Here is an 18,222-nt window from a genome sequence, read left to right as displayed (position 1 = left end):
CATTTTTTTCACAAAGAGGTTAACTGCTGGAACCAGAGAGAGGGAAGGCATATATGAAGATTTCGGTTTAAAAATGGGTTTCACTAGATCAGATGCTACTGAGTCGTCGGGGGGTTCCTCATCGTTATCTATAAGCAAAGATTCTAAATCCATTAGAGCTTGTTGGTCACTTGGACCCAAAGTATTAGACTGTTTAGATTCCATCATTAAAGATAAAACGATTTTTCTAGCAAAAAGATGTAAGTTTTTTTGGAGTTCAAATTTGTCTATTCTAGCAGTTGGTCTCTTCTATTTTAATTTGTACATATGGTTTTATCTTTAAAAAATTTGACTTATTGTTTTGAACTTTTCTCGTGTGATTAGTCAGAATGTCTATTGCAACTAAAAAAGAAATGTATATTCTGGTTGTCCACAAGATGGCACTGTTGCAAAAGAATGGGAAGTCACGTGAGAACAGGTGAATGAGTGAACAAGTGTAGGGTATTTAAAGGGACAGTAAACCTTAAAAATAATGTTGAATAATTCTGCACATAGTGCAGAATTATATAAAATTATTTAAGTGCTATAGTTCTAAACGCCTTTTTTCCCTTTTAATATGTAAAAATTATGGCGCTTTTACAGACCCGCTCTCTGCTGAGCGGGTCTGTAATATTTAGTCAGCGCATCGGGCCAGCTGTATAGTCACAGCCCGGCCCGACCGCGCCATAGCACTAAGTGCAGCTCGCTCCTGTCACAGGAGCGAGCTCCACTTAGTCTTATGGCGCGGTCGGGCCGGGCTGTGACTATACAGCTGGCCCGATGCGCTGACTAAATATTACAGACCCGCTCAGCAGAGAGCAGAGAGCGGGTCTGTAAAAGCGCCATAATTTTTACATATTAAAAGGGAAAAAAGGCATTTAGAACTATAGCACTTAAATAATGTTATATAATTCTGCACTATGTGCATAATTATATAACATTATTTTTAAGGTTTACTGTCCCTTTAAATGACAAACCTGTGTATTCTAAGTATACATGACTAAGGGCCTATAGCAGGCCTGAAACATTGTATTTTTTACTTAGACCCAAGAATATGAGACAATAAAGGTCTTTTACATTACTGGTAGCTGGAACAAACTTTTGTCTATTTGGAGTACCTGCAGGACAAGGCAGACCCTGGGTTCCGTGCCCCATAAACCACATACACTGAGGTGCTGTCTTCCAAACCACTATTGAAGGTCATTATAGTAAGCCTGAAATCTTGACTCCCGCTGAAGGCAAGTATCTGCAGAAAACAGGATGGATAACATCAATGCCCCCCAGTCCTGGATATTCTTGAGGGGAGTGTGTCTGACCTTAGAGATAGACAACACATTAATCCATTATGTTTCCACACTAGAGATACTACCACTGCAGGTAGTCATTGTAAACCTTAGTGTACTACTCCACCAAGACTCCTCCATAGAGTCTGACATAGGAAGCGCCCATTAAAGTTAGGTAATGGAGAAAAAGGGGTACCCTGTCTTTCTGGTACCAACAATACTGGTTTCGTTTAACTGTACTGATTAGGATTGACTACCCCAATTATGTTAGAGAACCTCCTTAGGAAGCAAACGGAGGTGTTCAAGATTAAACTGAAACAACTTCAGTAACTCGATAAAAGGTACAACCCAGACAGAGTCAGAGATTTTTTTCCATATGCTACCGAAGTATCTTCCTCCTTCAGTCTTCAGGAAGAAACATTCGGAACTAAATACACTTCATCAAGCGTATTTCTTGCTTAGCATGGGAAAAGCAGACAATGTAACAGATATCGCTAATGACTTTATAGGAGCGATGTTTTGCAAAGCAACTCCAGATGGAGTTTGCGAGGAAGCGCAGGGCACTGCATGTGTGGCTACCAAATTTATTTATTTTTAACACTTGAGGAAAAAATTCTCTATCCCTTTAGTAAAGTTCACTCTACAACATAATGAATTGGTAGTGCCACATTGTTCCAAAAACATAAGGAGACATTTTTAGGGTCTCTAGGGATTCACATATGGATGACAATCAAATAAAAAAACTTAACATTGACTGTTACTGTCTCTTTAAATCTTAGAGAGTAACTTCTTTATTTAAATTGGCAGAAATGGCTGAATAGAAAACAAGCGGTAGATAAGTACAGCAAACCCCCTCTACACCTAAGCTTAACCCAGCTGAGGTGTCTGTCAGCCCTTCTGCTCAAATTCTTGGCTCAGCTGAAAAACGCTGTCTTTTAAGCGCAAAAACTGACATAAAATTACAGGTCATTCCGATAACCGGAAACACTAAGAGAAAGGTGCTTCTACTAAGCTGAACACCCTCTGACTAAAATACCCTGTTCCTTCCATAACCGGAAGCCTAGTAAAGGGATGCGCAACTAAACTGGCACCACACAAGCTCCGCCCCTCGTGGGCGTTTCAAAAGTCATCTTCCGATCGCCATTATTATTTTGTTAAGTTGAGCCACTGGGAGAAATAAACTGTGCAGACTCTTAGAATAGGTAGTTGCTTAGCCTTTTGTTAATCTAATCGTGAAGCACCGTCACACTGAGCTCATACCTTGCATTACAGCGCACACACAAGCTCCGCCCCCCATGGGCATATCAATATTCATCTCCCGGTCGCCATTATTCTTTTAATAAGTTGAGTCACCGGGAGAAATAACCAACAGAGCAGTCTCAGATTAGGAAGTTGCTTAGCCCGCTTGTTAATCTAACAGTGAAGCCCTCTCACACTGAGCTCGCATTACAGGACATCTGTTAATAGTGAATCTCTTACTGAGCTTGCACTCTGCATCGTTGCCCGTATCAAATCTCCCGATCGGCTACTATTAGTCATGAGAACCACCGGGAGAAGAGAGTCACAATACATACTGCCATAGTAACCCCTAGTACACTAGGAGAATCTATCTACCATTATTACCATGAGGTCTGTATATAGAAAATAAAGTGCCCAAACTTATTCCGAGTTTTTTATCCCCAGAAATAAAGTTAGCACTTACCTCATCTTCTGCCTGGCAGCAAGGCAGTTCCCAGGTTTGAGAGGTCCTCTCCCTCCCATGGACCTGTAAATGAACGAAAGTCCTGAGTAAAATCCCTCAGGTTTTCAGTGTAAGGGCAGCATCAGTATATGGGAGGCGCAGTGAGAATTATGTCCCACAAGTTCCAATTGCTCTAAAGCCACCAATGCTCTACTGAAGAGACTGATATGGACTACGGCTACACCCTGGAACAAAGCAGCACAATCTTGCACTACTTTAAAAATAATAAACTCTTGATTGAAGAATCTATTCTAACACCTAACTTTACCAATTCCTTGCTCTAACATAGGCAAAGAGAATGACTGGGGTGGGAGGGAAGAGAGGAGCTATTTAACAGCTTTGCTGTGGTGCTCTTTGCCGTCTCCTGCTGACCAGGAGGTGAATATCCCATTAGTAATTAAGATGATCCGTGGACTCGTGTCATAAAAAAGAAAAGTTACTTTTGTTTTCTACTATGTAAGCAAATCCAAAATGCAAAGTACCGCTGACAAAAAACCAGCGTCACTGATCTGTGAAGCCTATCTCAGGATGCAACAAGATGGCGGCTCCCAGTGTAAAGATACAGAGTTCAGAGCTTTACCAACTGGTTTCTCTAACAGCTGCAGTACAGGAGGAAACCAGTCTGGTGAGCAATAGCCATGTTACTGGATTTGTGCCCAGCATGAAATGGTTGTAAATACGGTCTGTACGGTGATGCCACAGGGTGAATAGCAATGTCAGGAACCGGTCGTTAAATAGAACTAATTAGCATGCTGGTACACACCTGCTTTAGAGATCCGCAGTTTGTTGATAACTCATGAGCTTCTATCTTGGAGTCACAAAACACAATGGTTCTCCCATAACTGCCGCTGTAGACCTGAATAATGTCCCCGAGGATCGAGGCCTTCTGATGCCTGGTGCATTCAATGACCAAATGCTGCAAAACAAGAGCACAAATATATATATCACAAGGGCCACAAACTGCCCAATGCTAAATGCAGTCCCCTCTGTGTACTGACCTCAACAGTAATGGCTGCCCGCTGACTCCTGTGCCCGACAAGATCAATCTTCTCATACACTTTTTGCATGTATTTCTTAGCAACGTTGTACATCCAAGCAGGACATGTTGCAGAGAAGAGAAGAGTTTGTGGGTTCTCTGCCGGATCTATAATGGTAAGAAAAAGGAGAGTCGGTTTAGAATAAGCCTCCAGAGACTAGTTAATGTTTTGAGAATGAAATGGGTAAAGACCCCACTAGTGGAGAATACACATATAGCACTCTATAATGTCTAATCACCATGTGAATTGTATTGTGTATATGACGACAGATAATCCCTACTGATAAGGAAGGGAAACAATTTGACGCTTAAAAGTGATGGTAAACTCAGATGGAGTGCTAAATAAAATTGAATGTAAAATTAAAATTATTAGTTTAATTCATGAAAAACAACTTTTGGATTCTAACTTAGGTATTCCCTTTTCTAACTGCTACTGTCCTAATGACTGACATTTTAGATGGACGATTTCAATAGAGCTTGCACAGACAACATATTGAACGTAAGCATCGCGTCATGAATAATTACAGAGCGGGTGGGACAGAAATCAAGATCACACATATTGAATAGGGAAATTGAATGGGGCGGAGCGTGTCAATGATGGTGTATAATATAAAGTACGTTGTTTTATATATATATATATATATATATATATATATATATATATATATATATATATATAATGAACTATTATATTTAAAAAAATATGTAGCAACTGAAGCATGTAATAGTATGTAAATTCATTTGTGAAGGTTTGGATAGGATAAATTTACCATCACTTTAAAACATAACTTAACGTTTAAGCTAAAAAAAATAAGGGAAGGATACTTAAAACACACACACTTGTGTATAGCTCTGCATGTGCTTGGGTTTACATATATAATGGATTTGTGCTTAGATGCCACTGTTGACAAGGAGAATAAATGTTATCACAGAATATAAGGTTCAGTAACTTGCCCCTGGGCAAAATGTAAACTTATATAGTTTATAGTATTAGATAGCTAACCTAGGTATAATTCATACACTCCTAGATCGTTTCCTCTGTAAGGGTTTAGATAGTTGTACAATTTGTCAGGTTATCGATATGTTTATTATATTATTATTAGCCAGATAAATACATTATCAGGTCGTTCTAGGAATCCTGACAATCATCAGATAATAGAAACCTGGTAACGGAAGGCACCTCACCTCTGCTTGAAAAACCTTTCTCTCAAAAAAGGCCTCAGCCGAGGCAAGAGAGTCAAACGTATAGAAGTTTGAAAAATTGTGAAGAGAGGACCAGGTTGCAGACTTGCAAATCTGTTCCATAAAAGGCTTCATTGTGAATGCCAACAAGGTAAAATAAGTAGCCGTAGCCTTCTGTCTTTAACGTTTAACAGAAGACTGATGAAAATCCTTAGTCGTCTGTACAAAGAATCATAATGCACGTACCACGTCCTGCAAAGGAGGATTATGACACAAGGAAGGAAGGAACAACAATCTCTTAATGTTCCGTTCCTAAACTACTTTAGGGAGAAACCCTAATTTAGTACGTAAAAACCCACCTTATCCAATGAACATGAAGGTAAGGAGGCTCATACTGTAAAGCCGAGAGCACGGACTCCACGAGCAGAGGAAATAGCAACAAGAAACAAAACTTTCCAAGAAAACTTGAAATCTAAGGAATGCAGCGGCTCAAACTGAGCCCCTTGAAGAACCTTAATAACTAAATTAAGACTCCAAGGAGAAGTAACTGATTTGAACACAGGCCTGATCCTGACCAAACGATTGTATGTCTAGGAAATCCACCAGACGTTTATGTAACACAATAGACAAGGCAGCTATTTGACCCTTTAGGGTACCTTGCCGATAATCCCTTCTCCAAACCTTCTTGGAGAAAGGACATTATAGGAATCGGAACTCTACTCGAAGAGTAGCCTTTGGATTCACACCAGTATAAAATATTTATGCCATATCTTATGGTAAATTTTCCTAGTCACAGGATTACGAGCCTGAATTATGGTCTCAATGACCGATTCCGAAAATCCACACTTGGATAAAATAAAGCGTTCATCTTCAGGTAGTCAGCTTCAGAGAAACTAGACTTGGATGAAAGAAGGGTCCTTGAAATAGAAGGTCCTTCCTCAACGGAAGTCTCCAAGGTGGAAGAGGCAACATGTCCACCAGGACTGCATACTAAATCCTGCGAGGCCACGCCGGTGTAAAGAGGACCACCGACGCCCTCTCCTGCTTAATTCGAGCCATAACTCGAGGAAGAGAAGCAAACAGAGGAAATAAGTAGGCGAGACTAAAAAAACCAAGGTACCACCAGAGTGTCTATCAGTACAGCCTGAGGGTTCCTTGACCTCGACCCGTACCTCGGAAGCTTGGCATTCTGTCGAGAAGCCATGAGATCCAATTCCAACTGACACCATTTGAGAATCAGGCTGGAAAAACACTTCCGGATGGAGTTCCCACTGCCCCGGGTGAAAGGTCTGCCTGCTTAAGAAGTCCACGTCCCAGATGTCCACTTCTGGAATGTGGATCGCTGACAGACAGCAATTGTGGGTCTAGGCCCACTGAATGATCTTTGGCTACCTCTGTCATGGCCAAGGATCTCTGAGTTCCTCCCTGACGTTGATGTAAGCCATTGAGGTTATTTTGCCCGACTGCAACCTGATGAACCAGACCGAAGCTAACTGATGCCAGGCCAGAAGGGGATTGAAGATTGCTCTTAATTCCAGATTGTTTATGGGTAGAACAGACTCCAAGTCCATTGCTCCCCAGCCCAAAAGGCTGGCATCTGTTGTCACAATCACCCAGGAAGAACTGCGAAAGCAGGTGCCCTGGGAGAGAAGATCCTGAGACAACCACCAAAGTAGAAAATCCCTTGTCTCCTGCTCCAGCTGTAACCGCAGAGACAAATCTGCATACTCTCCGTTCCACTACCTGAGTATGCTTAACTGCCGAGGTGGAAACGGGCGAACGGGATGATGTCCAATGCCACTACCATCAGCCCAATTACCTCCATGCACAGGGCCACTGATGGCCAAAGAGAGGACTGAAGTGCTAGGCAAGAATAGAAAATCTTTGATTTCCTGACTAATGTCAGACTTCATTGATGAGGAAACTAATATAGTTCTACAAGGAAACTATTCCAAATATTCCTTCCATCCGTGAGACCGCAGGAAAGATAACCACTGTGAGTGATCTTGCTTATTGAAAGTAAGGCGCCTGAACCAGAAATTCGTCCAGATAAGGTGCCACTGCAATGTCCCGCAATCGGAGCACCCCCAGCAGGGATCCTAAAACCCTTGAGAAAATTCTGGGAGCTGTGGCAAGGCCAAATGGAAGAACCACAAACTGGAAGTGTTTGTCTAGAAAAGCAAACCTTAGAACTTGAGATGGTCCCTGTAGATGGGAACATGCAAATAAGCGTCCTTTAAATCCACCGTGGTCATAAACAGACCCTCTTGGACCAAAAGAACAATGGAACAAATAGATTCCATCTTGAAGGACAGCACTCTGAGAAACTTGTTTAGACTCTTGAGATCTAAAATTGGTCTGAAGGTTCCCTCCTTTTTGGGAACCACGAACAGATTGGAATAGAATCCCAGACTTCGTTCCTGCATTGGAACAGAACTATCACTCCCATGTCGGAGTGGTTCTATACACAGTGTAAGAACGCCTCTTTTTCTGCAGATAATCTTGAAAGCAGAAACCTGCCCCTGGGAGAAAAAGTCTTGAACACTAGTTTGTATCCCTGGGACACACTGTCCACCGCCCAGGGATTTTGAACATCTCGAACCCAAGCCTGAGCGACAAAGGAAAGCCTGTCCCCCACAAGATCCGGTCCCGGATCATGGGCAGGCCCTTCATGCTGTCTTTGTTCAACAGCAGGCATCTTGGATTGCTTTCCCCTATTCCAAGACTGACTGGGTCTCCAGGAAGGCTTAGACTGCTCCTGCTTGGAAGGAGTAGAAGGATTTCCCTTGAAATTTCGAAACGTCCTTTTTGTTTATTTCTCTTATCCTGAGGGAGGGAATGTCCCTTACCTCCCGTAATATCAGAAGTATCTCCATCAAACCAGGTCAAACAAGGTCTTTCCATTGTAAGGAATCGCCAAAAGTTTAGACTTAGATGAGGCATCCGCAGACCAATATTTTAACCATAACGCTCTGCGGGCCAATATGGCAAAGCCTGAAATCTTAGCTCCCAGCTTAATAACCTGAAGGGAAGCATCTGTAATAAAGGAGTTGGCTAACTTAAAGGCCTTTATCCTATCCTGGATTTCTTCAAGAGGAGTGTCAGTCCGAATAAAATCCGACAACACATCAAACCAGTACGCCGCCGCACCGGTGACAGTAGCAATACAAACCGCAGGTTGCCATTGTAAACCCTGATACATTCCCTGGGTACCGTCTGCCAAGACTCCTTGATAGAGTCTGCTATAGGAAACTTTATTAAAAAAAAAAAAATAGGACATGCTACTACTGTATCAGCAACGTTATTCACAGATTAAATACATTTCCTTGAGCGCTTTCCCTGCAGCATGGGAAAAGCAGACAATGCATCAGATACCGCCGATGACATTAGAGAAGCGATGTCTTGCAAAGTAACTCCAGGTGGAGTTTGAGAGGAAGTGCAGGGCACTGCATGTGTGCGCTATAAATTTTTTGGACACTTGAGAAATTTGCGGCATATATTGAGCACTGTCAATCGACTCCTAAACAGCATCCACCTTAGCAGGAGTTGGCTCAGAATTCTTTTTTTATCCTTATATTTAAAGTTCTCTCACAACATAAGGAACAGAAAAAGGGATTGGTGGTTCCACATTTGTATCAAAAAACATAAGGTGACACTTGGCAGGGCCTCATGGTCCATTCTGACTCGCATATGGATGATTAAACAAAGAAGTTAAATTTTTTAATAAAAAAGAAAATTTATGCTTACCTGAAAAATGTATTTCTTTTGACACGATGAGTCCACGGATCATCTTAATTACTAATGGGATATTCACCTCCTGGTCAGCAGGAGGAGGCAAAGAGCACCACAGCAGAGCTGTTAAATAGCTCCTCCCTTCCCTCCCACTCCAGTCATTCGACCGAAGTTAGGAAGAGAACGGAAAAGCCAAGGTGCAGGGGTGTCTGAAGTTTACAATAACCCTTAACCTGTCTATAAGAACAGGGTGGGCCGTGGACTCATCGTGTCAAAAAAGAAATACATTTATCAGGTAAGCATAAATTTTCTTTTTTTAAGACACGATGAGTCCACGGATCATCTTAATTACTAATGGGATTCAATACCCAAGCTAGAGTACACAGATGATACCGGAGGGACAAGACAGGGAACCTAAACGGAAGGCACCACTGCTTGAAGAACTTTTCTCCCCAAAACAGTCTTAGCCGAGGCAAAAATGTCAAATTTGTAAAACTTTGAAAAAGTGTGAAGAGAGGACCAAGTTGCAGCCTTGCAAATCGGTTCCACAGAAGCTTCATTTTTGAATGCCCATGAGGAAGCAACAGCCCTTGTGAAAGGAGCCATAACTCTCTCAGGAGGCTGCTATCCAGCAGTCTCATATGCAAAACGTATGATGCTCTTCAGACAAAAAGAAAGTAGCAGCCGTAGCTTCCTGTCCCTTGCGTTTTCCTGAGAAAACCACAAACAAAGAAGAAGGCTGACGAAAGTCCTCAGTCACCTGCAGGTAAAACTTTAAAGTACGGACCACGTCCAAATTGTGCAAAAGTCTTTCCTTCTTAGAAGGATTAGGACACAAAGAAGGCACAACAATCTCCTGATTAATGTTCCGGTCAGAAACAACCTTAGGAAGAAATCCTAAGTTAGTACGTAAAACTACCTTATCTGAATGGAAATAAGATAAGGAGACTCATACTGAAATGCAGAGAGCTCTGACACTCTACGAGCAGAAGAAATATCAAGAAATAAAAATTTCCAAGATAACTCAATATCTAAAGGAAAGAATAGGCTCAAACGGGGCCCCTTGAAGCTCTGAAAACTAAATTCAGACTCCATAGAGGAGTAACTGTGATGAACACCGGCCTGATCCTGACCAAGGCCTGACAAAATGATTGTACATCTGGGAAATCTACCAGACGTTTGAGTAACAAAATAGAGAAAGAGAGTTTTTACCCGTTAGGGAACTTGACGATAAACCTTGGAAAAAAGACAAAATTCTATGAATCCTATCTACTCCATGAGTAGTCCATGGATTCACACCAATAGAGATATTTACGCCATATCTTATGATAAACTTGACTAATAACAGGCTTTCGAGCCTGAATCATGGTCCCAATGTCAGAGTCAGAAAAACCCTGCTTGGATAATAAGTGTTCAATCTCCAAGCAGTCAGTTTCAGTTAAACCAGATTTGTGTGAAGGAGGGGCCCTTGAATTAGAAGGTCCTTCCTCAACAGAAGTCTCCAAGGTGGCAGAGATGACATGTCCACCAGATCTGCATACCAAATCCTACAAGGCGAAGTCGGTGCTATGAGGATCACCGAAACCCTCTCCTGCTTGATTCGAGCAATCGTCCGAGGAAGAAAAGCAAAACGGAGGAAAAAGCTGGAGAACACTTCCGGATGGAATTTCCACTCTCGTGGATGAAAGGACTGCCTGCGCAGGAAATCCGCCCAAATGTTCCACCCCTGGGATGTAGCTCACCAACAGGCAGCAAGAATGGGCCTCCGCCCACTGAATTATTTACCTCTGTCATTGAAAAGGAACTCCTCGTTTCTCCCCGATGATTGATGTAAGCCACTGACATCATTTTAATCAACTGGAACCTGATAAACTGGACCAAGGCTGAAGCCATGCCAGAAGAACATGGTAGATCGCTCTCAGCTCCAGAATGTTTATAGAAAGAAAAGACTCTGGCTGAGTCCAAACCCCCTGAGCCCTTAGGGAGCCCCAGACTGCTCCCCACCCTAGAAGGCTAGTGTCTGTTGTCACAAACACCCAAGATGGTCTGCGAAAGCAGGTTCCCTGGGAGAGATGATCCAGAGACAACCACCACTGAAGAGAATCCCTTGTCTCCTGCTCCAGTAGTATTCGAGGAGACAAATCTGTATGATCCATTGCCTGAGCATGCTTAACTGCAGAGATCTGAGATGGAACCGAGCAATGTCCATTGCTGTCACCATCAGCCCGATTACCCACTGAGCCACTGAAGGCCGAGAAGTGGACTGAATGACTACAAGTATCGATAATCTCTGATTTCCTAACATTCCGTCATTCGCCATTGATACGGAATCTATTATGGTTTCCAAGAAAGTTACCCTTGTCATGGGACTAAGGAACTCTTCTCCTAATTTACCTTCCACCCATAAGACCACGGGAAGGATAACACCAAGTCCGTGTGTGGCGCCTGGACTAGAATGTCATCCAGATAGGATGCCACTGCAATGCCCCGTAACCAAAGCACCGCCAACAGCGCTTTCAGAGCTGTGGCAAGACCGAAAAGAAGAGCCACGAACTGGAAGCGTTTGTCCAACTTGTGAATGGCACATGAAGGTACGCGTCCTTTAAATCCACTTTTGTCATCAATTGACCCTCTTGGATCAAGGGAAGAATGGAACGAATAGTTGCCATCTTGAAGGACGGTACACTAAGAAAATCTGTTTAGACTCTTGAAATCTAAAAAGTGGTATGAAGGTTCCCTCTTTTTTGGGAACCACAAACTGATTGGTATAAAAAAAAAAAAACAGACCCTGTACCTGTATTGGAACTGGAACTATCACTCCCAGGTCTGAGAGGTCTCCTACGCAGTGTAAGAACGCCTCTCCTCTTGTTTGATCTGCAGATAATCTTGAAAGCAGAAACCTGCCTCTGGAAGGAAAACTCTTGAACTCTAATTTGAATCCCTGGAGCACTATTTTCTATTGCCCAGGGATTCTGAACATCTCGATCCCAAGCCTGAGCGAAGACTGAAAGTCTGCCCCCTACAAGATCCGATCCCGGATCGGGGGCATGTCCGTCATGCTGTCTTTGATTCAACAGCAGGCTATTTGGATCTTTTTTTTCTTTTCTTTTTAAATTTAAAATTTCAAAGGAGATTATTTCCGTCAAGCCAGGTTCCAACAACTTCTTCCCCTTGTAAGGGATCGCTAAAAGCTTAGACTTAGAGCATACATCCGTAGAACAAGGTTCTAACCATAAGGCTATGTGAGCTGAAACAGAGAAACCTGAAATCTATGCTCCCAGTTTGATAACGAAGGGAAGAATTTGAAACAAAGGAATTAGCCAATTTAAAAGCTTATATCCTAAGCTTTTATCCAGGGGAGTTTATGACTTAGTAGCATTAAACAACGCATCAAACCAATATGCCGTCTCACTAGTGATGGTAGCAAAGTACAGAGCAGGTTGCCTTGGAAACCCTTGTGTACATCCCTTTTCTAATTTTTTGTCCCTAGGACCTCTAAGGGTATAGTAGTTCTCTTAGCTAAGCTGGAAACTACTCCATCCTGAAGTGGCTATGGGAAACATTACAGGGAGTGCAGAATTATTAGGCAAGTTGTATTTTTGAGGATTTCATTATTGAACAACAACCATGTTCTCAATGAACCCAAAAAACTCATTAATATCAAAGCTGAATAGTTTTGGAAGTAGTTTTTAGTTTGTTTTTAGTTATAGCTATTTTAGGGGGATATCTGTGTGTGCAGGTTACTATTACTGTGCATAATTATTAGGCAACTTAACAAAAAACAAATATATACCCATTTAAATTATTTATTTTTACCAGTGAAACCAATATAACATCTCAACATTCACAAATATACATTTCTGACATTCAAAAACAAAACAAAAACAAATCAGTGACCAATATAGCCACCTTTCTTTGCAAGGACACTCAAAAGCCTGCCATCCATGGATTCTGTCAGTGTTTTGATCTGTTCACCATCAACATTGCGTGCAGCAGCAACCACAGCCTCCCAGACACTGTTCAGAGAGGTGTACTGTTTTCCCTCCTTGTAAATCTCACATTTGATGATGGACCACAGGTTCTCAATGGGGTTCAGATCAGGTGAACAAGGAGGCCATGTCATTAGATTTTCTTCTTTTATACCCTTTCTTGCCAGCCACGCTGTGGAGTACTTGGACGCGTGTGATGGAGCATTGTCCTGCATGAAAATCATGTTTTTCTTGAAGGATGCAGACTTCTTCCTGTACCACTGCTTGAAGGTGTCTTCCAGAAACTGGCAGTAGGACTGGGAGTTGAGCTTGACTCCATCCTCAACCTGAAAAGGCCCCACAAGCTCATCTTTGATGATACCAGCCCAAACCAGTACTCCACCTCCACCTTGCTGGCGTCTGAGTCGGACTGGAGCTCTCTGCCCTTTACCAATCCAGCCACGGGCCCATCCATCTGGCCAATCAAGACTCACTCTCATTTCATCAGTCCATAAAACCTTAGAAAAATCAGTCTTGAGATATTTCTTGGCCCAGTCTTGACGTTTCAGCTTGTGTGTCTTGTTCAGTGGTGGTCGTCTTTCAGCCTTTCTTACCTTGGCCATGTCTGAGTATTGCACACCTTGTGCTTTTGGGCACTCCAGTGATGTTGCAGCTCTGAAATATGGCCAAACTGGTGGCAAGTGGCATCTTGGCAGCTGCACGCTTGACTTTTCTCAGTTCATGGGCAGTTATTTTGCGCCTTGGTTTTTCCACACGCTTCTTGCGACCCTGTTGACTATTTTGAATGAAACGCTTGATTGTTCGATGATCACGCTTCAGAAGCTTTGCAATTTTAAGAGTGCTGCATCCCTCTGCAAGATATCTCACTATTTTTGACTTTTCCGAGCCTGTCAAGTCCTTCTTTTGACTCATTTTGCCAAAGGAAAGGAAGTTGCCTAATAATTATGCACACCTGATATAGGGTGTTGATGTCATTAGACCACACCCCTTCTCATTACAGAGATGCACATCACCTAATATGCTTAATTGGTAGTAGGCTTTCGAGCCTATACAGCTTGGAGTAAGACAACATGCATAAAGAGGATGATGTGGTCAAAATACTAATTTGCCTAATAATTCTGAACTCCCTGTATATTAAATATAGGGAATGCGGTTTCTTCCATTCCTTATCACTTACTGGATGCACTAGAATAGATTACACCATTCGTAATAGCCACTACTGAATCAATCACCCTAAATGATTGAAAATAATTCCTCTAGAAATGTTGTCTACCACGTGGTAAAAACATATAATGCATGAAATGCAGAGCAACTACAGGTGGAGTGTGAGAGGAAGCGAAGGGCACTGCATGTGAGCTTCCACAGACTCCTAAACAGCAAACGCCTTTGAAGGAGTAATTTCAGAAAAAAGGTATTAAAAAGGTATTAAAAATTGACACATAAAAACACGTAACTGTATCTTTAAACTGTAAAAGTAACTTATTTCAGTGGGCAGAAGCAAGCTAAATTAGCATGCCAATATAGCTGCTTATAGACATCGCCATGACATTAAAGAAGCAATGTCTTGTGCAGCAGTTTCAGATGGGAACTGCAAGGAACCGCAGGGCACTGCATGTGACTGTCTTTAAAATTTAAAAGTAATTTCTTATTTCTGTGTGCAGAAGCAAGTAAATCAGTATGTCAACATTGCTGTTCATAAACTCAGTTGTTAATAAAACTCAACATATAGCAAGTGACACTGGCTTTTTAAAGTCACAAAAAATAAAAAAATAACATCTTTATTTTCCTAGGTCGAACATTGAAGATGTATGAGGGAATTACAAAACCCTATCAATATCTCAGCTTCTTCTGAAGGACGGTACTGAGGCGTCAGACAGCCTGACTATACCAAAAGAACTGAGCACATAATAGTGCTGACTGATGCGCAATCTTTTAGACAGAAAATCCTTTGCGTCTTCCGATAACCGGAAGTGACAGAAAGGAAGAGATTACTATACGGCGCCATCCTCCACTCCTAGCTTATACTCATAACTGACAAGAGGGAGGAAAGAAAACATTGGCGCCGTTTTTTGTTTTTTTTAATACCAACTCCGCCCCTCATGGGCGTCACCCAAGTAATCTCCCGGTCACCATTGTTTTCTCAGTAAAGGCGCCGGGAGCAAAGTCTAAACCTCACTGAAGTGAGTAAAGCTCCATCTCTAGTTAAAAGATGCAACACCGCTGTAACACCACATTTTCTGAAGCGGAGTGAAAATGGCGCGTAAATACTTTCCGCCCACTGTGGGCGTGGCTAAGAAAAAAATCTCCCGGTCGGCACCAAAGTTACCAACCCGCTGGGAGAACTGTTGCAACGCTGCCCGATAAATCCCAGGGCCTGCTGCTACACTGACTCCTCGCCCCTATGTCTAAGGGGAGACTATGCGATAACAATAAGGCATCTCCCATGTACAAAGAAATAAATAGTCTCCTTTATCTCGTCCCAGGCACAAGTAAATAGTCTCCTTTATCTCGTCCCATGCACAAGTAAATAGTCTCCTTTATCTCGTCCCATGCACAAGTAACTAGTCTCCTTTATCTCGTCCCAGGCACAAGTAAATAGTCTCCTTTATCTCATCCCATGCACAATTAAATAAAGAGTCTCCTTTATCTCGTCCCATGCACAATTAAATAGTCTCCTTTATCTCGTCCCATGCACAATTAAATAAAGAGTCTCCTTTATCTCGTCCCATGCACAATTAAATAGTCTCCTTTATCTCGTCCCATGCACAATTAAATAGTCTCCTTTATCTCGTCCCATGCACAAGTAAATAAAGAGTCTCCTTTATCTCGTCCCATGCACAAGTAAATAGTCTCCTTTATCTCGGTCCCATGCACAAGTAAATAGTCTCCTTTATCTCGTCCCATGCACAAGTAAATAGTCTCCTTTATCTCGTCCCATGCACAAGTAAATAGTCTCCTTTATCTCGTCCCATGCACAAGTAAATAGTCTCCTTTATCTCGTCCCATGCACAAGTAAATAGTCTCCTTTATCTCATCCCATGCACAAGTAAATAGTCTCCTTTATCTCGTCCCATGCACAAGTAAATAGTCTCCTTTATCTCGTCCCATGCACAAGTAAATAAAGAGTCACCTTTATCTCGTCCCATGCACAAGTAAATAAAGAGCATCCTTTATCTCGTCCCATGCACAAGTAAATAAAGCGTCTCCTTTATCTCGTCCCATGCACAAGTAAATAAAGAGTCTCCTTTATCTTGTCCCATGCACAATTCAATAAAGAGTCTCCTTTATCTTGTCCCATGCACAATTCAATAAAGAGTCTCCTTTATCTCCGAGACTACTGAAGCCCCAGTGCCTGCTGCAAAACTGCCCAAATGTCCCCTATGGGGGGGACTATGAAAGTAATAATGAGGCTTATGTATTAAATAAATGAAGTGCCCTCCTTTATTTCTGAGACTTTCCAATTCCCCAAGAAATAAAGTCAGCACTTACCTCATCTTCTGCCTGGCAGCAAGGCAGATTCCAGGTTTAAGAGGACCTCTCCCTCCCATGGACCTGAGAATGAAGAGAAAGTCCCGAGTTAGAATCTCTCAGGTTTTCCAGAGGCAGGGCAGCAACAATATATGGGAGGCGCAGTGAGAATTATGTCTCACAGGTTCCCATTGCTCTAAAGCCACCAAAGCTCTACTGAAGAGACTGATATGGACTACAGCTAAACCCTAGAACAAAGCAGCACAATCTTGTATTACTTTAAAAATAATAAACTCTTGATTGAAGAATCTAATCTAACACCTCACGTTACCTCTTCCTATCACTAACGTAGGCAAAGAGAATGACTGGAGTGGGAGGGAAGGGAGGAGCTATTTAACAGCTCTGCTGTTGTGCTCTTTGCCGCCTCCTGCTGACCAGGAGGTGAATATCCCATTAGTAATTAAGATGATCCGTGGACTCATCGTGTCTTAAAAAAGAAATTAAAGCAGAAAAAAACGTTACCGTCTCTTTAAATTTTAAAATGTAACTATTTATGTGTTAAGAAATGGCTAAATAGGTACAAATACTGCAGAACCCCTCTACATCTCAGCTTAACTTTGCTGAGGTGCCTGCTAGCCCTTCTGACACTGGTTAAAATCTCAGTAAAAAAATCCGGAACTCAGATGTAGCAATGTCCGATCCTATTTGTAAACACTGATTTAAAACCCTCCGTTCCTTTCAATAACCGGAAGTGCTAGGAAAGTGGTGCGCAACCCAAATTGGCGCCACATGTAGCTCCACCCATCGTGGGCGTTTCAATAGCAATCTCCCGGTCGCCATTGTTATTTTATTGAAGTGAAACCACCGGGAGAATAATTAACAGTCTGACCAGCTTCAGCTTTCTAGGCAGCTGCTTAGGCCGTGTGCTATAAGATATCAGTGAAACCACCTCACACTGAGCAGTTAAAAACCACCACATCTACAGTCTCTCCTCAGCCCCAGTGCCTGCCTAAAAAAGTGCTGTAGATAATGCCCCTCCTTTTATCTGTAGGAGGCTCTATGTCCAAGGAAAATAAAGTGCTCCACTTCCTGAGATCTTTTATCTTTTCCCAGACCCAAAATAAAAAGTCAGCACTCACCTTGTAATTCTGCTAGACAGCAGGGCAGCTCACTAGGTTTGAGAGGTCCTCTTCCTCACATAGCCCTGTGGAAAAAAACATAATTTATGTAAGAACTTACCTGATAAATTCATTTCTTTCATATTAGCAAGAGTCCATGAGCTAGTGACGTATGGGATATACATTCCTACCAGGAGGGGCAAAGTTTCCCAAACCTCAAAATGCCTATAAATACACCCCTCACCACACCCACAAATCAGTTTAACGCATAGCCAAGAAGTGGGGTGATAAGAAAAAAGTGCGAAAGCATAAAAAATAAGGAATTGGAATAATTGTGCTTAATACAAAAAAAATCATAACCACCGCAAAAAGGGTGGGCCTCATGGACTCTTGCTAATATGAAAGAAATTAATTTATCAGGTAAGTTCTTACATAAATTATGTTTTCTTTCATGTAATTAGCAAGAGTCCATGAGCTAGTGACGTATGGGATAATGACTACCCAAGATGTGGATCTTCCACGCAAGAGTCACTAGAGAGGGAGGGATAAAATAAAGACAGCCAATTCCGCTGAAAATAATCCACACCCAAAATAAAGTTTAAATCTTATAATGAAAAAAAACTGAAATTGTAAGCAGAAGAATCAAACTGAAACA

The 18,222-nt window shown here is 42.0% G+C and overlaps 1 protein-coding gene across 1 annotated transcript in view; it reads right to left on the bottom strand.

Moving 5' to 3' along the window:
• The window catches only part of DDX21 (DExD-box helicase 21), a 102,767-nt gene that overhangs the window by 31,567 nt on the left and 52,978 nt on the right, over positions 1-18,222 (bottom strand). The window contains exons 9-10 of the mRNA XM_053691860.1: positions 4,041-4,186; positions 3,806-3,958 (exon numbers count right to left, since the gene is read on the bottom strand). Of these exons, the coding sequence (XP_053547835.1) occupies positions 3,806-3,958; positions 4,041-4,186 (299 nt within the window). The remainder of the gene's footprint in view (positions 1-3,805; positions 3,959-4,040; positions 4,187-18,222) is intronic.

This window comes from Bombina bombina, chromosome 9 (assembly GCF_027579735.1).
Source record: "Bombina bombina isolate aBomBom1 chromosome 9, aBomBom1.pri, whole genome shotgun sequence".
Classification (NCBI taxonomy): Eukaryota; Metazoa; Chordata; class Amphibia; order Anura; family Bombinatoridae; genus Bombina; species Bombina bombina.
The sequence above is the reverse complement of the archived record's forward strand: the minus strand, read 5'-3'. Positions and strand labels throughout refer to the sequence as shown.